We start from the raw sequence: 20186 nt of genomic DNA, 5'->3' as shown, positions 1-20186 counted from the left end.
GACTAGCTGCCTTCCCTCTTGTCTTATACTGCTAAATTAAGGTCGGCTAGCGCAGATAGCCCTTGAGTAGCTTTGCGCGAAATTAAAAAAAACAACGCCTATATTTTGTGAATAGTTTTTGTAGATTTAATTGCGTCTTCTTAAATTGTTAGCGCTACTTATTTTCCACTGCTTTGTCACCTACGCCTTTCCATCCATCTTCACTTGACCTCACACAGTCTGGAAGTAGCTGTAATCCTTAATTAAGCATTTGTTTTAATATGTGTGTGTTGATCTCTTATTCATTCTCCACAGCGCTGCCAATTGTCTATAAAATACGTCTTTCTCACTTCACCCATAGGTTTATTCGCTTGATCGAAACAATCACCAAGGAAAACTGTGCTACTCTTGTTGAAAAGTGTTTTATAATATAGTCCTAAAGTTACACTTTTGTAAAGCATCAAAGAAAAGTTAAGCAGCACTTTTTTAAGTTCCAGGTATGATGTGATGTTGTCTCTGATTACGCTGGAGAGAGAGGTCGTTGTGAAACAGGATTAAGTTTAGGTGTTCATGATTGGATTGCTTCACAAGTCGAAGAATATCAGCTACCAATGGAACAAGTTTCATTAAATTTACTGAAGTAAATTACATTTGATTAGGAAATAACAGCTTCTGACGGCTTGTATAAGTTTCATTACTGGAGACTCATGCACATACGACTATACTATTCTAACCACGTACTATACTCGATATCATAATATCAAAATTCTCCTTTGTTATATAACTACGTACATTAACAATATTATTGTTATTTCAATGTTATTAATAACGATATTTGCAATTTTAGAAATGTTATTTGTAAGTTTCAATAAATACGTTTTAATGTCCTTTATGTTAGGCGTATACGTCACCAATCGTACATTGGTGAAATGTTCGTGAATTAATTGTTCAACACAAAGACTAACAATAGCAACTTATCATAAAATGAGCCTGATATTCCAGCAACAACAGATGTTGGGAACAGTGTGATGGATGAAACTCAAGCAACAGAAGGCATTTTACTGACATAAGTAAACCAAAGTTAAATATACTACAGATACCATGGCCAACAATAAGTATAAGGTCTTGTAGATTACCACAATATGTATTTCGTCAATTATCCTAAAACATTGAGATTTATTAGAAGCAACTTTACATGCAACTAGTGACTAGATGAAGATATAAACAAACACTTCAGCTTATTTTAAGGGATTATTGTTTGGAAGAGCTCTTACGAATCTGAAGAGTGAGGACATCCATGAGCACAAAAAAACATAAAATTCGAGTTAATTTTGGACATAAAATTGTAAAATATGATAATTATCGTTTTAACTGGAGACAATATTAACATCACGTTATAAACACTTGTCTTAAAGACTAGAAGTTACTTGAAAGTTTAAGAAATGATTTATCAATGCAAAACGGCAGTTAGACTAGAATTAGCTGCTGAATTATTAATAAATTAGGAAATGTATTAGTTTATAACTTGGCCAAAATTAAGTTCTTGAATTTTATGCTTGTGTTTCAACAAAGTAATAGACATTATTGTTAGCAAGTGACTGTTTATTGTTATTCATGAAGTTAGGTTTGTCATCCAAATCTTCTTATATTACACTCTTGATGTTGGGAACTATCTTTACTCTCCCATGAGAATCCATGGTTGTGGTCAAAACCTATTCTTCGTGATCTCTCAGGCACCATCTGACCAAGATGTCCTAAATGCCATGGGTAGTGTGGTAAACACGTTCAGGGATTATGACTCTCAAGTGATTAGTTGATACCCAGTCTAGAACATCAGATCAATGAGTCCTTATTAGCAATTTGGCAATCATTTTTGCATTATCCCTAGATCCTCCAGAATCCATGATTGTCTTAGCAGATACGTCTTGGCTCAGAGAGATTTATCATCCCATGATTTACCTTCTTTATTATTTAGTGCCCACCACCTCATATGCTGATGAGATAGTTCTGTTGGTAGACTTCATTCAAAAACAGAACCTCCAGTATGTCTGTGGGAGACTTTGATTAGAATTTGAGGTTTGGTTACTCTGACTAGTAAAGGTCTAGATATCCTATACAGACTACTCTACTTGATCTCAGATTTGCCAGATGTCATATCATAGTGTTTATTCTTAGTTGGCCTTGCTTCCTTTGCATCTTGGTTGATCCTCAGAGAATGAGTATGAAAAGTATTTCTGGATATACCATACATCAGTAGCAGAGATAAAAATCATAGACCTTCACAGTATCTAAAAAAAGATTAATGTCCAGGAGAGGATTCTTCCTAGACTTGATAACACACTTTGTTTCAGCAACTGACTCTTCCTCTTACAAGTCTATCAAGTTATGGATAATGCCATTTCTGATAGCATTTATTTAAAAATCTAAATAATGTAATAGTAGAAACAAATTGCAATAGACATAACACAAGGAAATGCTGCAGTAAAATGTCCTGTGGTCTTGACATCAAATGTTTCTTCTTTCTATCATTATGTGGTATATTTAGGTAAACTTAATTATTCCTAGAGCAATGAAATAGGTCTCCTGAATAAAAGTTAATCCAAAAATTTACCTATTATGGAGTAATACTAAGATTCTCTAAATATCTGTTTGTGAGATTGAGATAGACTAGGCACAATATAAAATATGAAAACCATAATATATTACAACGGCTGCACACACAGTGTATGCACTTGCTTCGACAATGATCTGTTGCTTCTACTGGAACAGAACTATTCTTTCTCACCAAAAACTACCTCAAGATAATCTGACAGTTTGAATTCAGTATCCTGTACTTCACAGGTAATTCTGAAATCATCCAGAGTGACTGGTGCTACCTATTTGCTAGTCATCTTAATTCAAATGTAGGGGAGGTGATAACTTCTAAATACCAACTGACCCACCAATGATGAGCACTGCTGTCCAATGTTCTTGCACAACAAGCAGTATTACGAACATCATAATATGGGTAGAACAATGACAAAGGAATGAAGGAAGTTAGTACAAAATCCATTTATCCTAATATGTACAAGGATTGGCCCAATGGATCGAACCCATATTAGAGAAAGAATATTTACTATTATTCTGAATTTACTATGTGTATTTATAAGAAATAGGAAAAGCTTTTAGTAAAATTTTCAAGCTTGTTGATCACAAAAAAGTGTTACAGAAGTATATGTAACTAAGTTATGTATATGTATTGATGACATCAGTCTGACTTGGATTCTGAAGTCAGAGCACAAGGTGATGTTCATAGGAAGAACAAAAATACTTTTGTCTCATGCAGTTTGCATATTGTATTTGCATATCTACAATCTTTTTCTCAATATCTTTAGATACACTTTTTTCTGGTACTTATTCTTTATTACAACAAATTCTTGCTAAATCAGCAATGTAAAGTAAAATGAATAGTTAACAACTCTGTCATAAAAAAATACCATGTTGAATGACATAAAAATGTCATAGTATGCTAACCTTGATCCTACTCATGCACACAGCTACTAACATTCTCTGCTATTATCCCTAATTTTGAACTACTAATCAAGAGAAAGCAACCAGTTAGGAGCACCCAAATACTCATGTTAAGAAAATGACTTACAGTACTCACAACTTAAATTGTAGTACTGCATGGATTCAAACTTAGTCATCAACTTTGAAGTCCAGAGCTCTGCAACAGAGCCAACTCATTACCCTTGTGAAAGTGTATCTTCAAGATTTTATGACTGAAATGAAAATAATATTCAATAAATTGATACTTGAGGAAACAATAAATCTCATTTAATTACAATGTGTGATATTATCTATTAGTAAATAAGTAAAACACATTAAATAAAAAGTTATATTTAAAGAATGATCTTTAAAGGAACTTCTACTCTGTACTGTCTTACCAATTTTCAGACCTGTGATCATTTGCTACATAACAAATATTTCACTGACACTACACATATAATAAGTAATTAAGAAGTCCATTGACAGGCAAAAAAATTCATAAACTGGGAGACATGGAATGAGATGTTCAAAACCTACCCCTTACAAATATCATTAAAGTTATTCAGATAAGGTAAACACTATAACATTGTTATAAAATGGTAGTAAACAAATAATAGCTTTGTTCAAAGTGTTGCCCAAATGTAACAAATGTCAATATGGCAACTTTATGTTAATACCAGTAGTTGCTGCTCTTGGTCTGCCAGCAGGGCACCTACATATACAAGTAACTGTAGTATGTAACTGCTGATATGCTTCCTTTAATATGATGAAAAAATATGACATTAATCTGGGTTTTCTTTGTCATATAATCTACCAGCATCTTGGTGATACTTTCCATACAGTTGGAATACTATAAACAGAGAAGTACTTTTATATTTAGTTCAAGAGTTTAACCCAAGTTTGAAAAACAGTCTTCTCAAAAGGTGAATGCAATTCTTAAACTCTAAAGACATGCTTTTAATAGTTAAATACAAATAAAACAAAACATGTGTACATAAAAATTAAATATATATTTACAGATTGTTCACTTTCCTTTCTTCAAAATTTTCTCCCCCCTCCCCATTATTTTTAACTTAGTTCAGTTTTTTTCCCCTCAAAATTTATGCTTCCTGTATCTGTATGCTTTCAAATAAACACTGCAATGTTATTTAAATTACTTGAGAGCTGAATATTTGTGCACTACCTAATTTTAAGGGGTTTGAAACTTTTTCAATGTCTCAAAGATGCAAAGACCTATTTCTGCAAAATTCCAGATTTGCACCTCAAACTTGAAATCCTAACTGTGGTCAAATTCACTAACCTTTGCACAACTGTATATGCATAAAAGGGGTGTATTTATGCCTAAAACTGCTGGTCTAAAGGAGAGATGTGTCGTTTATAATGTGTTATTTCTTATTATGTACACATTTGGTTATTGATGTTGTAGGTGTATGACACATATATTAATAATATTTCCAAATAACAAGACTTTGAACAACCTCTATAATATTGTCACAGTGCATTCCATACTACTGAATATTATTATTTTTTTATATTTCTCCATTTCTAAATTATTTGACTATCAATTTACTTCTGCATCATGTTGTATATATATTTTTAGTTAGGAACTAGTTTTGCTTTTGGCAGAAATTAACTGTATTACTTTGTAAATAATTTCATTATTTAATGCCACACAACCTCAATCTCTATAAGAAACACCCATTAGGAAAAACAAAAAGGTGCCTAGAAGTAGCAACTTGTTGATAATATTCATGATTTATCTATACACAATCATATATGTTAATTTTAACAAGTTCTAACAACACAAAATATAATTATTTTAATTTTCCTACAATGGGTTTTGACAACAAACTTTCAATACCAACTTAAAGATTAAATTAATGCATATTTATAAAACTATTCACTTCATAATTTTCGTTTTCACTGTCAATTTTTAATTCAACTTTGTTTTCTAACATTAATGCTTCACAGTTTTGTATGCTTTCAATACCTGAACTGTACTTCTACTGAAGATGTAATAAATGTTTAAAATCTGACATAAATTAAGTCATAGTTAAGTTCTTATACTTAAAATCATTCATTTTCAACTAGAAATTTAATTATATTTTATCAAAACTGTCTCACTAACAACTTATTTGCACAGCAGACTACCATATCATAAGATTTTCATAAATGGTGTTTCATATTATTTCAGAAAAGTAAAGTAAAAACTGTGATTCACAATACTTTTGTACTCTTAGTTGTACACTATGCATATTTTTTTGGAATATACATATATATAAACATAATTTTGGATAATATTCTCCCAACACAGAGTTAACATGTATTAGTGCAATAGTCTGAGGGCTGAAAGGTCCTAGATTTGAATTACTGACCTTGTAACTGTGTGAAAAAAAATCATATAGTTCAATTAATAGCAGTCATATAGGCAACAATTGTTGTTCATTGTTCACCCTGGTACACTCCAAGAAACAAGCAAAAACAGAAGGTGTTATTGAAGTAATCAAGCAAAGATGTCAATAAAGAAAAAGAGAAAGATTAATTTCATAAGTCAGTTGTTGTAAATGAGTCTGGATTAATCCAAAATAATGATTTATATTTAGTTTAAGGATGAAGCTGATTTTCAAAGACTGTTTACTCCAAAGAGTGAGTTACAAACTCTGAACCTCTAAAGACATTTGTATACTGGTTAAGAAATTTGGAGTACAGAGTGTTGAAGCTTTTTTCTTGTCAAGTGGAAAATAAAAACAGATAACAAGATTCAGTTTCAAAAGTTTCTCTAAATTCCTACAAGTAACAACATAAAAGTGATAGGCCTAATATTCATTTTAAAATGTTCTGCTTGACTTCAAATGTTTTGTTTATAAATTTCTCCTTATTGGTTTATTACAATTTGAAGACAAAAATGAGTAGAAATAGCTTTTCACATATATCCCTTTTATTCAACATAAGAAAAGGGCTTAATAATGGCAGAAAAAGTTTATCTGAAATGCTATTTAGGTGTAATAATAAAAAAATTGATAGAACCAATAATATTACATATATTGGTTTCACTGCTTTGCATTTTACACCACAGAAAGTACTTGTTGAATCATGAAACTAAATTTTATTTTCAAATATTCTTGGAATATAAAATCAAAATAAAAAATATTTAATGAAAATCAGTTCCATGATTTATATGATTTGTAATTTAAGATTGTCATCATTTATAACACGTGTACACAACTGTTCAGAAAAATGATTAAAAACACTATTATATTTTAATCTCTGAAGCACATATCTCTTCATATATGATACTTGAATGTTGTAGTGCTACACACAGAGCCACCTTTTGGTTATAGTGGCCTAACAGTTTACAAATATTTATCTTAGTAGTACAAACAGAGTAAATCCATCAAATCTACCAAAATATATTATTGGTGTTTTTTATATTTAGTATCTGCTAGTCAGATACAATATTAACCTTTACTTAAAATGTATTTTTTTCCGTTTTTCTAGGAGATAGAAAAGATGTGTAATCTTTATGCTACAGTTGAAACAACATATCCAAGTCATTATGAAAATATATTTTTATACATATCACTTAAAAATATAAAAATAAAAGTTAACAATACTAAACTGTACATGTAATTTTTGTAGCAACCTAACTTGAAGGTGAAGTAATATTTTTTTACTTCTATAGGATGTAAGGAACATATCCATATTACTACCTTTTAAATTCATCTCTTCTTTTCAGGAAATAATTCTGTTTTTCAAACTTTTTTGGGCACTAAACATTAGTACACATTAACATGGGGACAAAAATCAAAGTTAAGGTTTCCCACATTTATGCCATGCTATTAAAAATTTTAAAAAAACAAGTTTTTATTTTTTTTAAATATTAGTTTTTTATATTTAAACAGCTCTCATTAAATTTTCTTTTTACAGCCAAATTGTTGTGATATCATTTTGAATATAATCATGTGACTAAGTAACTGATACCTCACAATGGCATTCTAGGACTGTACTAGTCTCTCTCACAAATACCATAGTAGAAGGGATTACCATGTAGCATTAACAATTTTATAAACAAAAATTTATTTAAATCTGTCATGCAACAGAAATAAATTGCAGTAGCATTATTAAAACCTTCAGTTGCAACTATCATTTTGATCACTTGTACAAAGTGTTATTGCATTCAATACATGGCAACATGTTTTTACTCTTATAACTCATTAACGCAACAACACATAAATCAGATTAAATTAAAAAAAACATCTATTTCACAATTCCAAGAAGAAACAGTTTTTCATAACCCTTAGGCTATTACTATTTTAATATTAAAACACAAAATTAGTTAAACTTGTACATTCAATAGCTTTCTTACAATAACCAACGCAACTTGGCTTTATTTAAAATAAAAACAAAAACACTTCTTTGAAAAAGACAAAGAACGTTTAGTCCACAGGTGGCTTAAGACAGCAAATTAATTAAAAAACAACAAAGAATCAGCTTATAAATGGCAGATCAGAGAAGTACCAATGACCACTCAAAATAGAAGTTGGAAAAAAATAACACAGGAAAGTGAAGAAAAGTAATTCTTTAGTAATAAGATGACTACACACAGCTCATCATAGATAATATGACCATTTACCAAAGAATTGGGTTAGAAACAGTTTAACACAGGAAAGTAGAGACGACATTTGACCTCAAACAGCTTGACATATGGAATCAAAGACAAACACTTAAGCAACAAATAGTTGAACATACAGAATTAATTCTACAATGTTAATAAAGATGTTAAATGTGTTGGATAGTAAATGCTGTTTAATGTATTAACTTGGTATCTCATTTAAAACCTATGTATAATTTTTTTTTAGTCAGTTATATTAAAGAAGTGGTGATTTTAAAAGTAAAGTAATATCATTCCCATAAATCTAATGTTAATATATTTCCAACATCTTCATGATTAACTTCATTATTCAAAGCGTGTGAAATAAAACAATACATGTATAAATCAACTGATTAAACTTAAAATAAGATAGGGCTGGAAGAACGCTCAGAACAAACAAGGTTTTCTGCAAAATTGTATGTATTTGGTCTTTCAACACTAGATGAAGTAAGTTCTTCAGACAAGGGCTGAAGCTGTAAGTTTGTTCTGTCATGGGCTAAAGGTGATTTATTACTTTTTGCAATAGTAAATTTACTTAGCGATTCCATCACATCTCGAAAAGTCTTGTAGTGCTTAACCTCATTCCGCACCCACTTAGATAGAGCTACAATTAAAAATACATATATTATGGTGAGATTCTATTCAAATGTACAAAGAAATAAAAATCATTAATATATTAAAACAGTACAAGACATGACCTTCAATTACACTGAAATGAATTAAACCATATTGCTATTGGTTTTTGACCCACACAGTTCAATATATCACCTACACTACGACCTCAATCATACAGTAAAAAATATTAACTACTTTTAGACTCATGATACAAGACAACACCTGCAGAGTTATCTTGATCCTGATGTAAACAATATCAGTTGTTTCTTATCTACACAGTACGTACATACCTAAGATATACTTATGGTTTTTTTGGAAACGTTCATCCACAACAATGAGAGCTCCCCAATCATTTCTGAAAAAAACAAAAGGCATTAAAATACTACCTACGAAAGGAAGTAACAACATTCATTGTTTCCAAACCATAATAGTTTTTGTACTCTTCAACAAATTGTTCTTTATAAATATCTATTATTGTAATTAAGTCAGGTGTCAGTTAACAGAATATTTTGTTAATACTTAACTGGTAACTACTTTAGGCAGCTGTACATCCCTGAAACTGTTCTCTGTTTCCCACTTCTAGTAATTAAATTAGGTATCAGCACATTTCACAGAACATGCTTGTTAGAACCTAGCTTAGTAAACATGTCAGGTGGCTGTAATCTTTGACATACTTTTATATCTTTACTATGAAATTAATAAAAATCAATATTTTACTCATCTTCAATGAACCATAATACTCAACTCACCTATGCCTGATACATCGACCCAGAGCTTGGTTCAAGGCACGGAAAGCTTGTGTTTCATACCAATCATTTCCTGACATGAGGTGCCTGCTAGTACAATACTGGTTGTTGTATTGTCTTTTTAGTGACACCTGAAAATTATTTTTGGTTTAGATGGTGATTCTTAAATCTGAATAACTAAGTAAACATCTAATGATACATAGCGTAATGATTGAAAAAAAATGCACTTTTATAGATTAACACCATATTAGAGAAAATAAAATAAAAAAATAAAAATGTATCAGTAAATTTAGTTAAAAAATGAATGAATTCAAAAGACTTGTATATCTTGGTGTTCAATGACAAGTTATTACCAGGTTTTTGTTTAACTGTTTTAGTTCCTACTGTGTTGAATATTTTAGTGTCAAGAGTAATTGCAATATCCTGTTGTGCATGCCTCACTTTTTAGTGGAATAACAGCAACTTGAATATATCAGAGAAGAAAGGAATTAGTTATGCAGACTTCAAGCATAAATTAAATAAAATAATTATTATCTTGATAATCAAGACATTGAACGAAACAACAATATTAAGTGCAACTTGTCTGAAATGCAGACCTGCCAACAATAAATCTTGACAAATAATAATCCCTAATGGGACAAGATAAAAATAGCAAAATATATTATTGGGAATGGTACCACAACTAATTAATTTTTATTTAATACTTATTAATTACAGTGTACTACTGATTAAGAGCCATATAAGTTGCACTTTTGACTATCTTTAGGAAATCATACATATATTCTTGGAAAAAAACGTAGTTTTTGTACCACCTCCATCCTTCCTATTTTAAAGTGCTATTGTTTTCTAATTTTAAGATTTTTTAGTATTATTTTCATCTTCATGAGTAGTCCAGAAATCACAAACATGAACTGTACATCTTGCACAATTCATACCCTTAGAAGTTGATACACTTTCACTGAACTTTCTGAATACTCGTGTCTAAACCTCTGTTTAGTATAAATGTTTTACAAATTTTCCTATGCTGGAGTCATTGGGGATGAAACAAAACATTTTCCCATCACTTCTCTTTCAGCATCTTATCAGTGCACCTTATATGCTTACTGCTTACATACTTCATTTAATAGGCTATTTTCAAAAATACGTGACCAAAGTGGAGAGTGAAGAAGTACTTACAGAAAAGTATTAGCAGATAAAAACATCACTGAAAAAAAAATTTAACTTCTGCATAAAATTATAAAATAACAACTTATACAGGCATAAAATGAAAAACATATTGGAATAATCACATCTAAATTGTAAAAGTAGGCAGGATTGGAACTGGTATCAAATAAGAATAGACATAACAAATATTGATGTGTTTCTTTTGATAAGTTTATTGATGCAGGGATTTAACATTTAAAGTAACACAAATCACAAACCTGAAGATCTTTAAGATTTGGAAAAGGGATTCCAACCTAACAAATATAAATAACTACATTAGAGGTTTGTTATCATTATTAAAAGATATACCATGTTTATAAAAATCTTTGGTTAAAGTTTTAAAATTAAAACCCCACCATTTTAACATAACACGTAGCAACAAAACAGAGGTTAAATAATATCTTCCATGAAAAAACAAATTAAAATTATAAACTTGAAGAATTAATGTGAACAATAGAAATAAAAAAAAATGCAGCTCTTGATAAAATAAAATGAATGTACTTTACTAATTTTTTACAAGTGTAGAATAACTTTATAATTATTAGGAAAAAAAATGAAGTTTGAAAAATAAAACAAATTTTTTAATGCTGACATGCCACTAGATTGTTACTCACTGTAATTACAGCCCTGGCATTGTTGTCAGCAAAGTCTAATCCTTCACTGACTTTTCCTCTACATACAGCAAGAAACAATGCTCCATTAACCTGATTCTCTTCAAACACTATGAAATAAAGTGGAAAACATATAGTGTAGTACTAAACCTTGATGGATAGAGAATGTAATACTTTTTTCTTATTTGACATATTCTTTCAATTCAACGAATATTGCTTAGTTCTAACATTAAGATACCAAAGACATGTATGTAGACAACATAATTTATGCAATTTTCTCTTGGTTCTAAGTGCTATATTTATGATGAGTTTCAAAAAATCCTTACTTTTCAGAAATAACAGGAAATTAAGAAATGTACATTTACTCCAACAAGAAGTCAACTATACATACTTCTAAAAACAGTTGACATATTATTTTACAAATCATTTTGAAACCTACATTATCACAAAACTGAAAGTGAATAATATTGCTATCAAGATTATTAAAATTATTTAAACCTTGTAAAGATGCCATTTGAACAAGTTTGATTGTGTATTATTAGAACAACCCTACTTCTTAGCCTGATTAGATAAAGGCTACAGGAAGAGGACATATAATAACAAAAAGAATAAGCTAAAACAACAAGAGTGAAAAATAAGACTTAGTTTATTTATTGAAATGAAACCACTCTGCTTTTTATATATACTTTAAGTAATATATAAAGAAATTTATGCAGTCTGATTGTGGATAATGACATTTCAATATTTATTTGTTTTGTATTTATGTAATATTTCTTGTTGTAATACAGAATAACCCTTGCTGTTTTTAAAAAAAGAAAACAAAAACTGATTTCAAGTAAATGACTAATTTAAACCTGATTAATACACAACTTTAAAGCATGACAATTTTTTTTTTTTTTTTTAAGTTTATAGTTATGCTGCTATAGCTGACAAAATTATAGATATGATATGAGAAGAAAGTAACATCTCTGTAAGATGACGATTAGAAGATGTACTGGTTGTGCAGTTTCAGGAACACTTTAAAAAATATTAAATTATTTATTAATTTGTAATTTATCATGAAACAACAGTACAAATCATACTGTGACACTTTCCTTATGAATCTCACATCAGTTGTAAGGATAAATTTTATACAAAAATATAGTTTTTTGAGCATTATTATTTAATTTCCTATGTTATTTGTTATCTTCTTTTACACATACACAAAAAAAGAAAGAAAGAATAATTCTGTTCTTCCCTACCCTTCTCTCCACCGTCTTCAACAGCCTCGTAGAATTCAGACATCACAGAATCAAAGTTAATCCTCTCTGATGCACGGGGCTCAGAAACAATAACCTTGTACTGCATCAATTGTTCCCATAGTCCTGTAGTCTGTCAAAATAAAGTGAGACAAGGTATGCAATTCTAATATCTTAAAACCTAGAATTTGGGAGTTAAAATATTCTTTTTTGTGATTCGAATAATACTTTATTTATTTAGTAATGATCTATTAAAAAAACAAAACATAATAGTTACTTTCATGTGTAGTTGTCTAACTGTTAATTTTCCTGTAGGTGATTGTCACATATATTAAAACCATACTGTAAATTTCTTTAGAACTGTCTACAAAAAAACCTAACATGTATTACTATTTTCATTCAGTGAAAATTATTAACATTAAGAAATTATAAAGTTTATGTATACTTTACTTAAATGTAACAAAGTACAGTTTTATAAAAACTGTGAAAATTGTATTACAAAAAATAAGGGGTAAGATGAGCTACATTTTAAAAATACTTATGAGTTTATAATTAAACTAATAAAACTTTTAAATAATATACACATTTCATTTTAATATATCTAATTTCCCCTAGCATTTATATCAGATAAATCGTTCTTCTACAAAAGTTTGGTATCTATACAATGACAGCTTGAAAATTCAGTTCACATATTGCTAAAATAACTATTTCCTTGATCAGTTAGCTTGAGAAATTTCTTGTGAAATGCATAGTTATAAGTAAAAGCTCATCTTTTAGTTAGTGCATATCCTATTAATCACTTTTTGACAGCTTCTGATATCTAATTATGATGAAAATTGACAAAAATAATGGTGCCAAATATATACAAGAATTCACAAAGTTTCATATTGCTTGTTTGATTGTGCTATCACAATAGAGAATGTAATACGTTTTTCTTATTTGACATATTCTTTCAACTCAACGAATATTCCTTAGTTCTTACATTAAGATACCAAAGACATGTATGTAAACAACATAATTTATGCAATTTTCTCTTGGTAGGGAAAAGCTTTAAAGTTTTCATTATACCTTAAGTTTAATGAAGGTTAAACTTCCATTTAATTACTGTTAAATGTTTTTCCTTCTTATATTTGATTCAAAATTCCTTCCAGATAGGACTAATGACATAAGAATCCTAATAATGGTTTTACTTTTAACACTACAGTTCTTGTAAAGCTGTCTTTGTACTCAAGTCAAATATTCCATTTTTCCTCCCATTCAAAAATTTGTCCTCATGTGCAGTTGCATTCCTGTCCATGAAAGTATTTCCATACTGAATATATTGTAAAACTTTTGGACAGTCTATGTAAATGCACACCACGACAAACTAAACTTAACTATCAGCACATAGTCATGCAAAAACTATTGCAGTTCACTTAAGGGCAATATTACACAGTGAATTAAAAAAACAACAGAAAAACTTGTAATTGTTTTTCCATACATACACACACACACAAACACTGCTGGCCAAAATCTTAAGGCCAATGACAGCATCTATAGTGACAATCAAAGTTTTATTATTGTTTGACAAACTGAGTGTTTAAAGCTCACATCGTACATTTTAAAAATATTTGCTAATTTAAACGATGGGAAATAAAACATAAGTGAGGATGATTTTGACATAATTCATCAATATATTTTCCTCGAGATCATTTCTTAATATACACTGCTGGCCAAAATCATAAGGCCAATGAACATAAAGAAAAAAATATGCATTTTCCATTGTTAGACACAAGCACTTATTTGAGTAGAGCTTCAAAAGGTGAATATAAGAAAAATAAAAAACTTTTTTAGCATTTAATAGGGGAAATGTGAACACTATGAAATTAGCCCATTAAGACCATACCAAAAAAACGTCCTAAACAGGGTAGGTAATGCTCAACAAGAAGTCTCAGTAATGAGTTGCACGGCCGTCATTGCAAATAACTTCAAACATTTGCTTTGGCATGGTCGATATAAGCGTTTGCAGAAGGCTGGCTGGAATGTTATTCCAAGTGGTGAAGATGGCTTCACAAAGATAATGCACTGTTTGGAACTGACGTCCATTTCTATAAACTTCCCTTGTCATCCACCCCCAAACATTTTCAATGGGGTACAGTTTCGGGCAAACACACTGGACACAAGCGAGGGCCTTCAGTCAATAAGGATGCTCTCTCCAACATGCCAATGTAGCCAGCTGCTGTTTGACACCCCTGTATAATCTGAAGCTCCATTGTTCCATGGAAGGAGAAAGCACCCCAGATCATGATGGAACCTCCTTCACTGTGTCATGTAGAAAATGTCTCCAGTGGGATATCCTCATCATGCTAGTAATGTTCGAAGCCATCTGGACCATCCAGGTTATATTTTTTCTCATCAGAGAACAAAACCTTCTTCCACCTTTCTGTGTCCCATATTTAGTGCTTCTCAGCAAACGTTTAATCGAGCTGTTTCATAGTGGCCTTTAAAGATGTTTATGGTTTTAAAGCCTTTCTCTCGTAGATGCCGTCTTATTGTTCTCGAGCTGCATTCTACGTTTGTAATGGCCTTAATCTGGTTTGACGATCGGCTGGTGTCTTGCCGGACAACACGTTGAATCCTCCTGCTCAACGCTGGCGAAATTTTCTTGGGCCGACCACTTGAAATTCTCATTCTGTATCCCTCAAGGTCTTTTAAGAAATTTGCAACAGCAGTTTTTACTATGCCCAATCTCACCAGTGATAGCACATTAAGAGTAACCTTGGTTTTGCAGCTCGACAATTCTCCCACATTCAAACTCTGTCCTTTTTTTAGCCTTTGCCATGTTTCTACCCAATGTAACACAAGAGATGTCAGTGGGAGATGTTGACAATGCTAATGCTTGAACACAAATGACTAAATTTCGTTACGTATTTATCGATTAACGCTTCGTTTCAGTATGGTCTTAAACTTTTGACCAGCTAGTATTTAGGCTAATTTCATAGTGTTCACGTTTTCCCTATGAAATGCTAAAAAAGTTTTTCAGTTTTATTTTCCCTTTTCTTATTTTCATCTTTCGAAGCTCTACTCAAATAAGTGAATGAGTCTAACAACACAAAATGCATTTTTGCTTAAACGTTCATTGGTCTTAAGATTTTGGCCAGCAGTGTATGTACACAAAATGCTTCAGAGTAAAAATGTATTCAACAAAAAAGTTTATTTATTTAATTTTATTGATAAAATAACTGAAAACCATTAGCGTTTGTAAAATTCCTGAAATTAATATGGTATGCAAAGTCATAATTTTAAACTAAACAGCACTAATTAGTCCTGGTTACTTGAATACAAGTAGTTTTATTGATTTTTAGCCAACTACTGTTTCTTAACTTTAGTTGTCACGACAAGGTATAACTCCCTATGGTTCAGCTACAGAAAATGGATTTAAACATTTCTTGAAAGTTCTTTTTCCATTATTTTCAACTGTAAAATCTTAACTTGATGATAATGATGTTAAAGATAAAAGTTTGTAAACAACTTCTGTTAGTTTTAAACAGATTTTATTAAAGCTAGCAAAAAGCTTAGTTATAGCATTTTACACTTGACCATATCAAGGTTTGTTTAACTGACAAAGCCACTATAAGTACGCCTTGTTTCCATAAGCTATATTAACCTAAGGAACTGTATAAACGGGAAAGGAAAATTGCTGAAAAGAAGTATATAAAAGTATGTACACGGGTATAAAGAGATTTAAAACTTTTATACTAAGAGAAACCTCCTCATTAACAAAGTTAAAACAAGTTAGCTCAACTACAATTTTAACTTATGAAAAAAAATCATATTTCTGTTATAAGCCAGTGATTAAAACAGACAAAATTTGCAGTTTTTATAAAATAATAATTTTATAGAAGAGTTTTAAAAGAATGGAGCAATGCATAAAAAGCAAAAATTAAAATGTATATTAAAGGTAGCAATTTTTTAATCTTCCTAAAAAAAAAATAAATTAAATCTGAACTTTCAAAAGCATGAATTCCAACAAAATTGCACATAAAATATTTTAGTTGCAAAAGCTAAATAATCTCCAGAAGGTACTTCTGATATTTCAAAGTATTTTGCCACCAGTTTGTTTTGTAAGACAGTGAAACAATGCAACAAAATACATCAAATCAATGCACCAGATATGAAACAATTATTTGCTATAGTTGAAAAGAATATTTCTTCTAATGTGCTTTAAGTCATTTAACTCTCTCAACATGAACTTGGGCAATTTGAATGACCAAGTGACCTGTTTGTACTCATTTAGTCTTTATAGATTTAATACTTCTAACTTTCAATGTAAATATCTTCAGAAAATTTGGCAGTCTTTCAGTTAACATTATGTCTTTCACATATAAAAAATATTTTTTAATGAAGTATTTTCAATAATATATTCTTGGACAAATCTTTGTATTAGTTGGAATATTTGTTTCAAATAGTCAATGTCAAAAATGATTTTCATGTTAAGATTATATATACTTTTCTTCATATCAAATTTCCTCTGCGTAATTCCCAGAAACCTTTTAAATACATTTCAAACACTTTTTTCTTTCAGTACAACTTTACATTTCAAGTGTTATTTTCTTGACACTATCTTGAAACTTTGACCAACTTCGTAACTACAAAAAACACCTAAATTAAACTTTACTTTTGGAATGACCTCAAATTGTAAAAGGAAAAATTTTTTCTTTATCCTAAGTAGCTTTAAGTTCATAAAAGTAGATATCTATTTATAATTAACTTTTATTGTTTTATTACCTATAAACCATGTCTAAGTACTACCTGCATCACTATAAATTGTAAATCACTTGGTGCATGTACGGCTCATGTTACTGTATTGAAATACATTACCTAAGTGTTGCTTGAGTGCATGCCTTGTCAAACATTTTTCTTATATGATTATTCCTTTTACCTAATCTAATCTTAAGCAACCTAAAAAGATTCCAAATATTAATTATAAATGTTAAAGTACTTATCTAATCTTTTTTTTTCTTACTGTTGATTGTCGAGGACACTTAAGCCTACTATTTTATGCTAATGGTAGTATGCACAAGATAATTTTTATTTAATTAAATATTGCACAAAATAATATACACTAATAACATACAAAAGGAAGAAACTTTTCCTAGCTTTTATTTTCTGGCTTTCTAACTGTGAAAGAAAAGCTGGTACAAATTCAACCAAGCTAATTCTTAAGTTTCTCCCTGGAACACTGCTTGTATTCTGAATGAAAATTATGCCTACCTGTTCAGAACACAATTTTATACCTCAGTGATGTCGAGAAAACCCACTTGTAGAGAAATATATATGCAAAAACAGCTCGTTTGGGTTGAGAAAATATTTTACGTAGATGAGCGAACAACTTCTTCAGTCATCGTCAGGTTCTAACTTAACAAAGGACTCAATTTCACAGTAGCACCTAGGTACATTCCAACCTTAGAAATCAAAACATGTTCAGAAGATCTACCCAGGAGACTTGTGATACTTTCTACAGAAAACAAAAACAAGGAAACAACCAACAGAAAGAAGACAACTTAGATAATTTTATTGACATCCAACAGCCAAACTTTTCAGGTAAAATTAAAAATTTATATTTTCCAAAAACACCTAAAAACAACATCTCAAACGATTTTTTCAAAGAATTTTCTCATAAAACCATCAACATAATTTCACAAAACAGAAAGCTAAAAAACAATCTTACAAAAAGAGACATTAATTCCATTAAAAACTAAAACAAGACAAAAACATAAAAATTCTAAAAGCAGATAAAGGTAACGCTATAGTCATAATGAACATGAATGAATACATCCAAAAAATGAAGAACATCCTATCAGACACGAACAAATTTAAACCAATACACACAAATCCAACAAAGACACACAAGACTCAACTAAACAAATTACTACTAAAAATGAAAAAAGCCAACACAATTTCACAAACACTTTATTCCTACCTACGTAAAACTGACTCATGCACACCACAAATATACGGCATCCCCAAACCTCATAAACCAGATTGTCCATTACAACCAATAATGTCCACATATGAATTGTTTAATTACAATCTTGGAAAATACATAGCATGGGCATTCTCCAAATATGTAACATCAGCCAGCTCATTCATCAAAGACTCTTTTAACTTCAAGTCTAATCTAAATCAACTTAATCATAAAGCCTTAATGGCCAGTTTTGATGTTATATCCCTCTTTACAGAAGTTCCAACCACTGAAGCCTGCAAGATAGCCTTAGAACTCTATATCCAAGACCCTAACCCAACTACAGACATTCCCAGCAACCAATTAGCAACCCTCATAGAATTCACCACAATAAAGACAAACTTCATGTTCAACAACCACAACTATATACAAACAAATAGCCTAAGCATGGACAATCCAGTATCACCAGTTCTAGCCAATATTTTTATGACACAAGTTGAAATACAAGCAATTAACACAACATTACATCCACCACTATACTGGTACAGATATGTAGATGACACGATTGCGGGATTCAGATCTACAGAACACACACTTAATTTTTTCAATCACATTAACTCTATACATCCCAACATTAACTTCACATGTGAACAGGAAGAAAGCAATCAAATATCATTTCTTAACCTCAAAATTACAAGAACCGACACACAATTTAAAACAGAAATCCACCAAAAAATAACCCATACTGGACTATACATTCCTTGGAACTCAGCACATGAAACAAAACAAAAACTCAACATACTAAGAAACCAAATAAACACAGCCATAAAACTATGCTCACCAGATAAAATTAACGATGAATTAGACAAAATAAAACAATACTTCATCAACATCAATAAGTTTCCTCCACAAACCGTAGAAAACATTATATGCACACACCTAGACAGAAAGCAAAATCAACCAACAAAAGTAAATATATCTCATGAATCAAAAAATCACAAAACCATATACTGCTGCATACCATATATTCCTGACATCAGCAGACAAATAACCAACATTTGGCAAAAAGTAGTAAAAAAATATGACATTCCAGTTAATACCAAATTTATTCAAAAACCAGGCACAAAACTGAGGTCTATACTATGTAAAAAACTACACTGACAAACACCACACCAACATTATTTATAAAATACAATGTGATAACTGCCACGACTTCTATATTGGAGAAACAAGTAGAAAATTGGAAATCAGATTCAAAGAACATAAAAAGTTACCTTCACACGTTTTCAAACACTGCAAGTCAAATAAACACAACATAACCATAGAAAACACTCAAATACTAAATAAAGAAACAAACATAAACAAATGCAAAATTAAAGAAGCCTTACTTATACAACAACTTAAACCCAAAATAAACCAATATAAAGGAACGCCTTTATACCTATATTAAATATAATAAAAAAATATTATAAAATTATATATTCAAACATTTAACACCGCCCTCTACATTCCGACACTCAGTTACACAACCCCTTCCAAACATGTGGTCAGCTTCCGATCAGTTACCTCTTTCTTTCTTTGTGAACCTGACGATGACCGAAGAAGGTTGAAACGTTGTTCGCTCTTCTACGTAAAATATTTTCTCAACCCAAACGAGATGTTTTTGCATAT

At 30.4% G+C, this 20186-nt stretch overlaps 1 protein-coding gene across 5 annotated transcripts in view; it reads right to left on the bottom strand.

The window, feature by feature from the left end:
• Nucleotides 1-6423: 6423 nt before the first annotated feature.
• Nucleotides 6424-20186, bottom strand: part of LOC143237740 (Fanconi anemia group J protein-like) — a 103560-nt gene continuing 89797 nt past the window's right edge. For 4 of the 5 annotated variants that reach the window (XM_076477289.1, XM_076477290.1, XM_076477291.1 and 1 more), the window contains 6 exons: nt 12575-12704; nt 11337-11443; nt 10941-10976; nt 9523-9650; nt 9064-9128; nt 6424-8762 (listed from right to left, as the gene is read on the bottom strand). In XM_076477289.1, coding sequence (XP_076333404.1) covers nt 8518-8762; nt 9064-9128; nt 9523-9650; nt 10941-10976; nt 11337-11443; nt 12575-12704 — 711 coding nt within the window. In that variant the 3' untranslated portion in view covers nt 6424-8517. The remainder of the gene's footprint in view (nt 8763-9063; nt 9129-9522; nt 9651-10940; nt 10977-11336; nt 11444-12574; nt 12705-20186) is intronic. The other variant, XM_076477292.1, reaches the window with a different exon arrangement.

The sequence above is a fragment of the Tachypleus tridentatus genome, chromosome 13 (assembly GCF_004210375.1).
Source record: "Tachypleus tridentatus isolate NWPU-2018 chromosome 13, ASM421037v1, whole genome shotgun sequence".
NCBI classification, from domain to species: Eukaryota; Metazoa; Arthropoda; class Merostomata; order Xiphosura; family Limulidae; genus Tachypleus; species Tachypleus tridentatus.
Note: the sequence above shows the minus strand (reverse complement) of the source record. Positions and strands in the feature narration are given on the sequence as shown.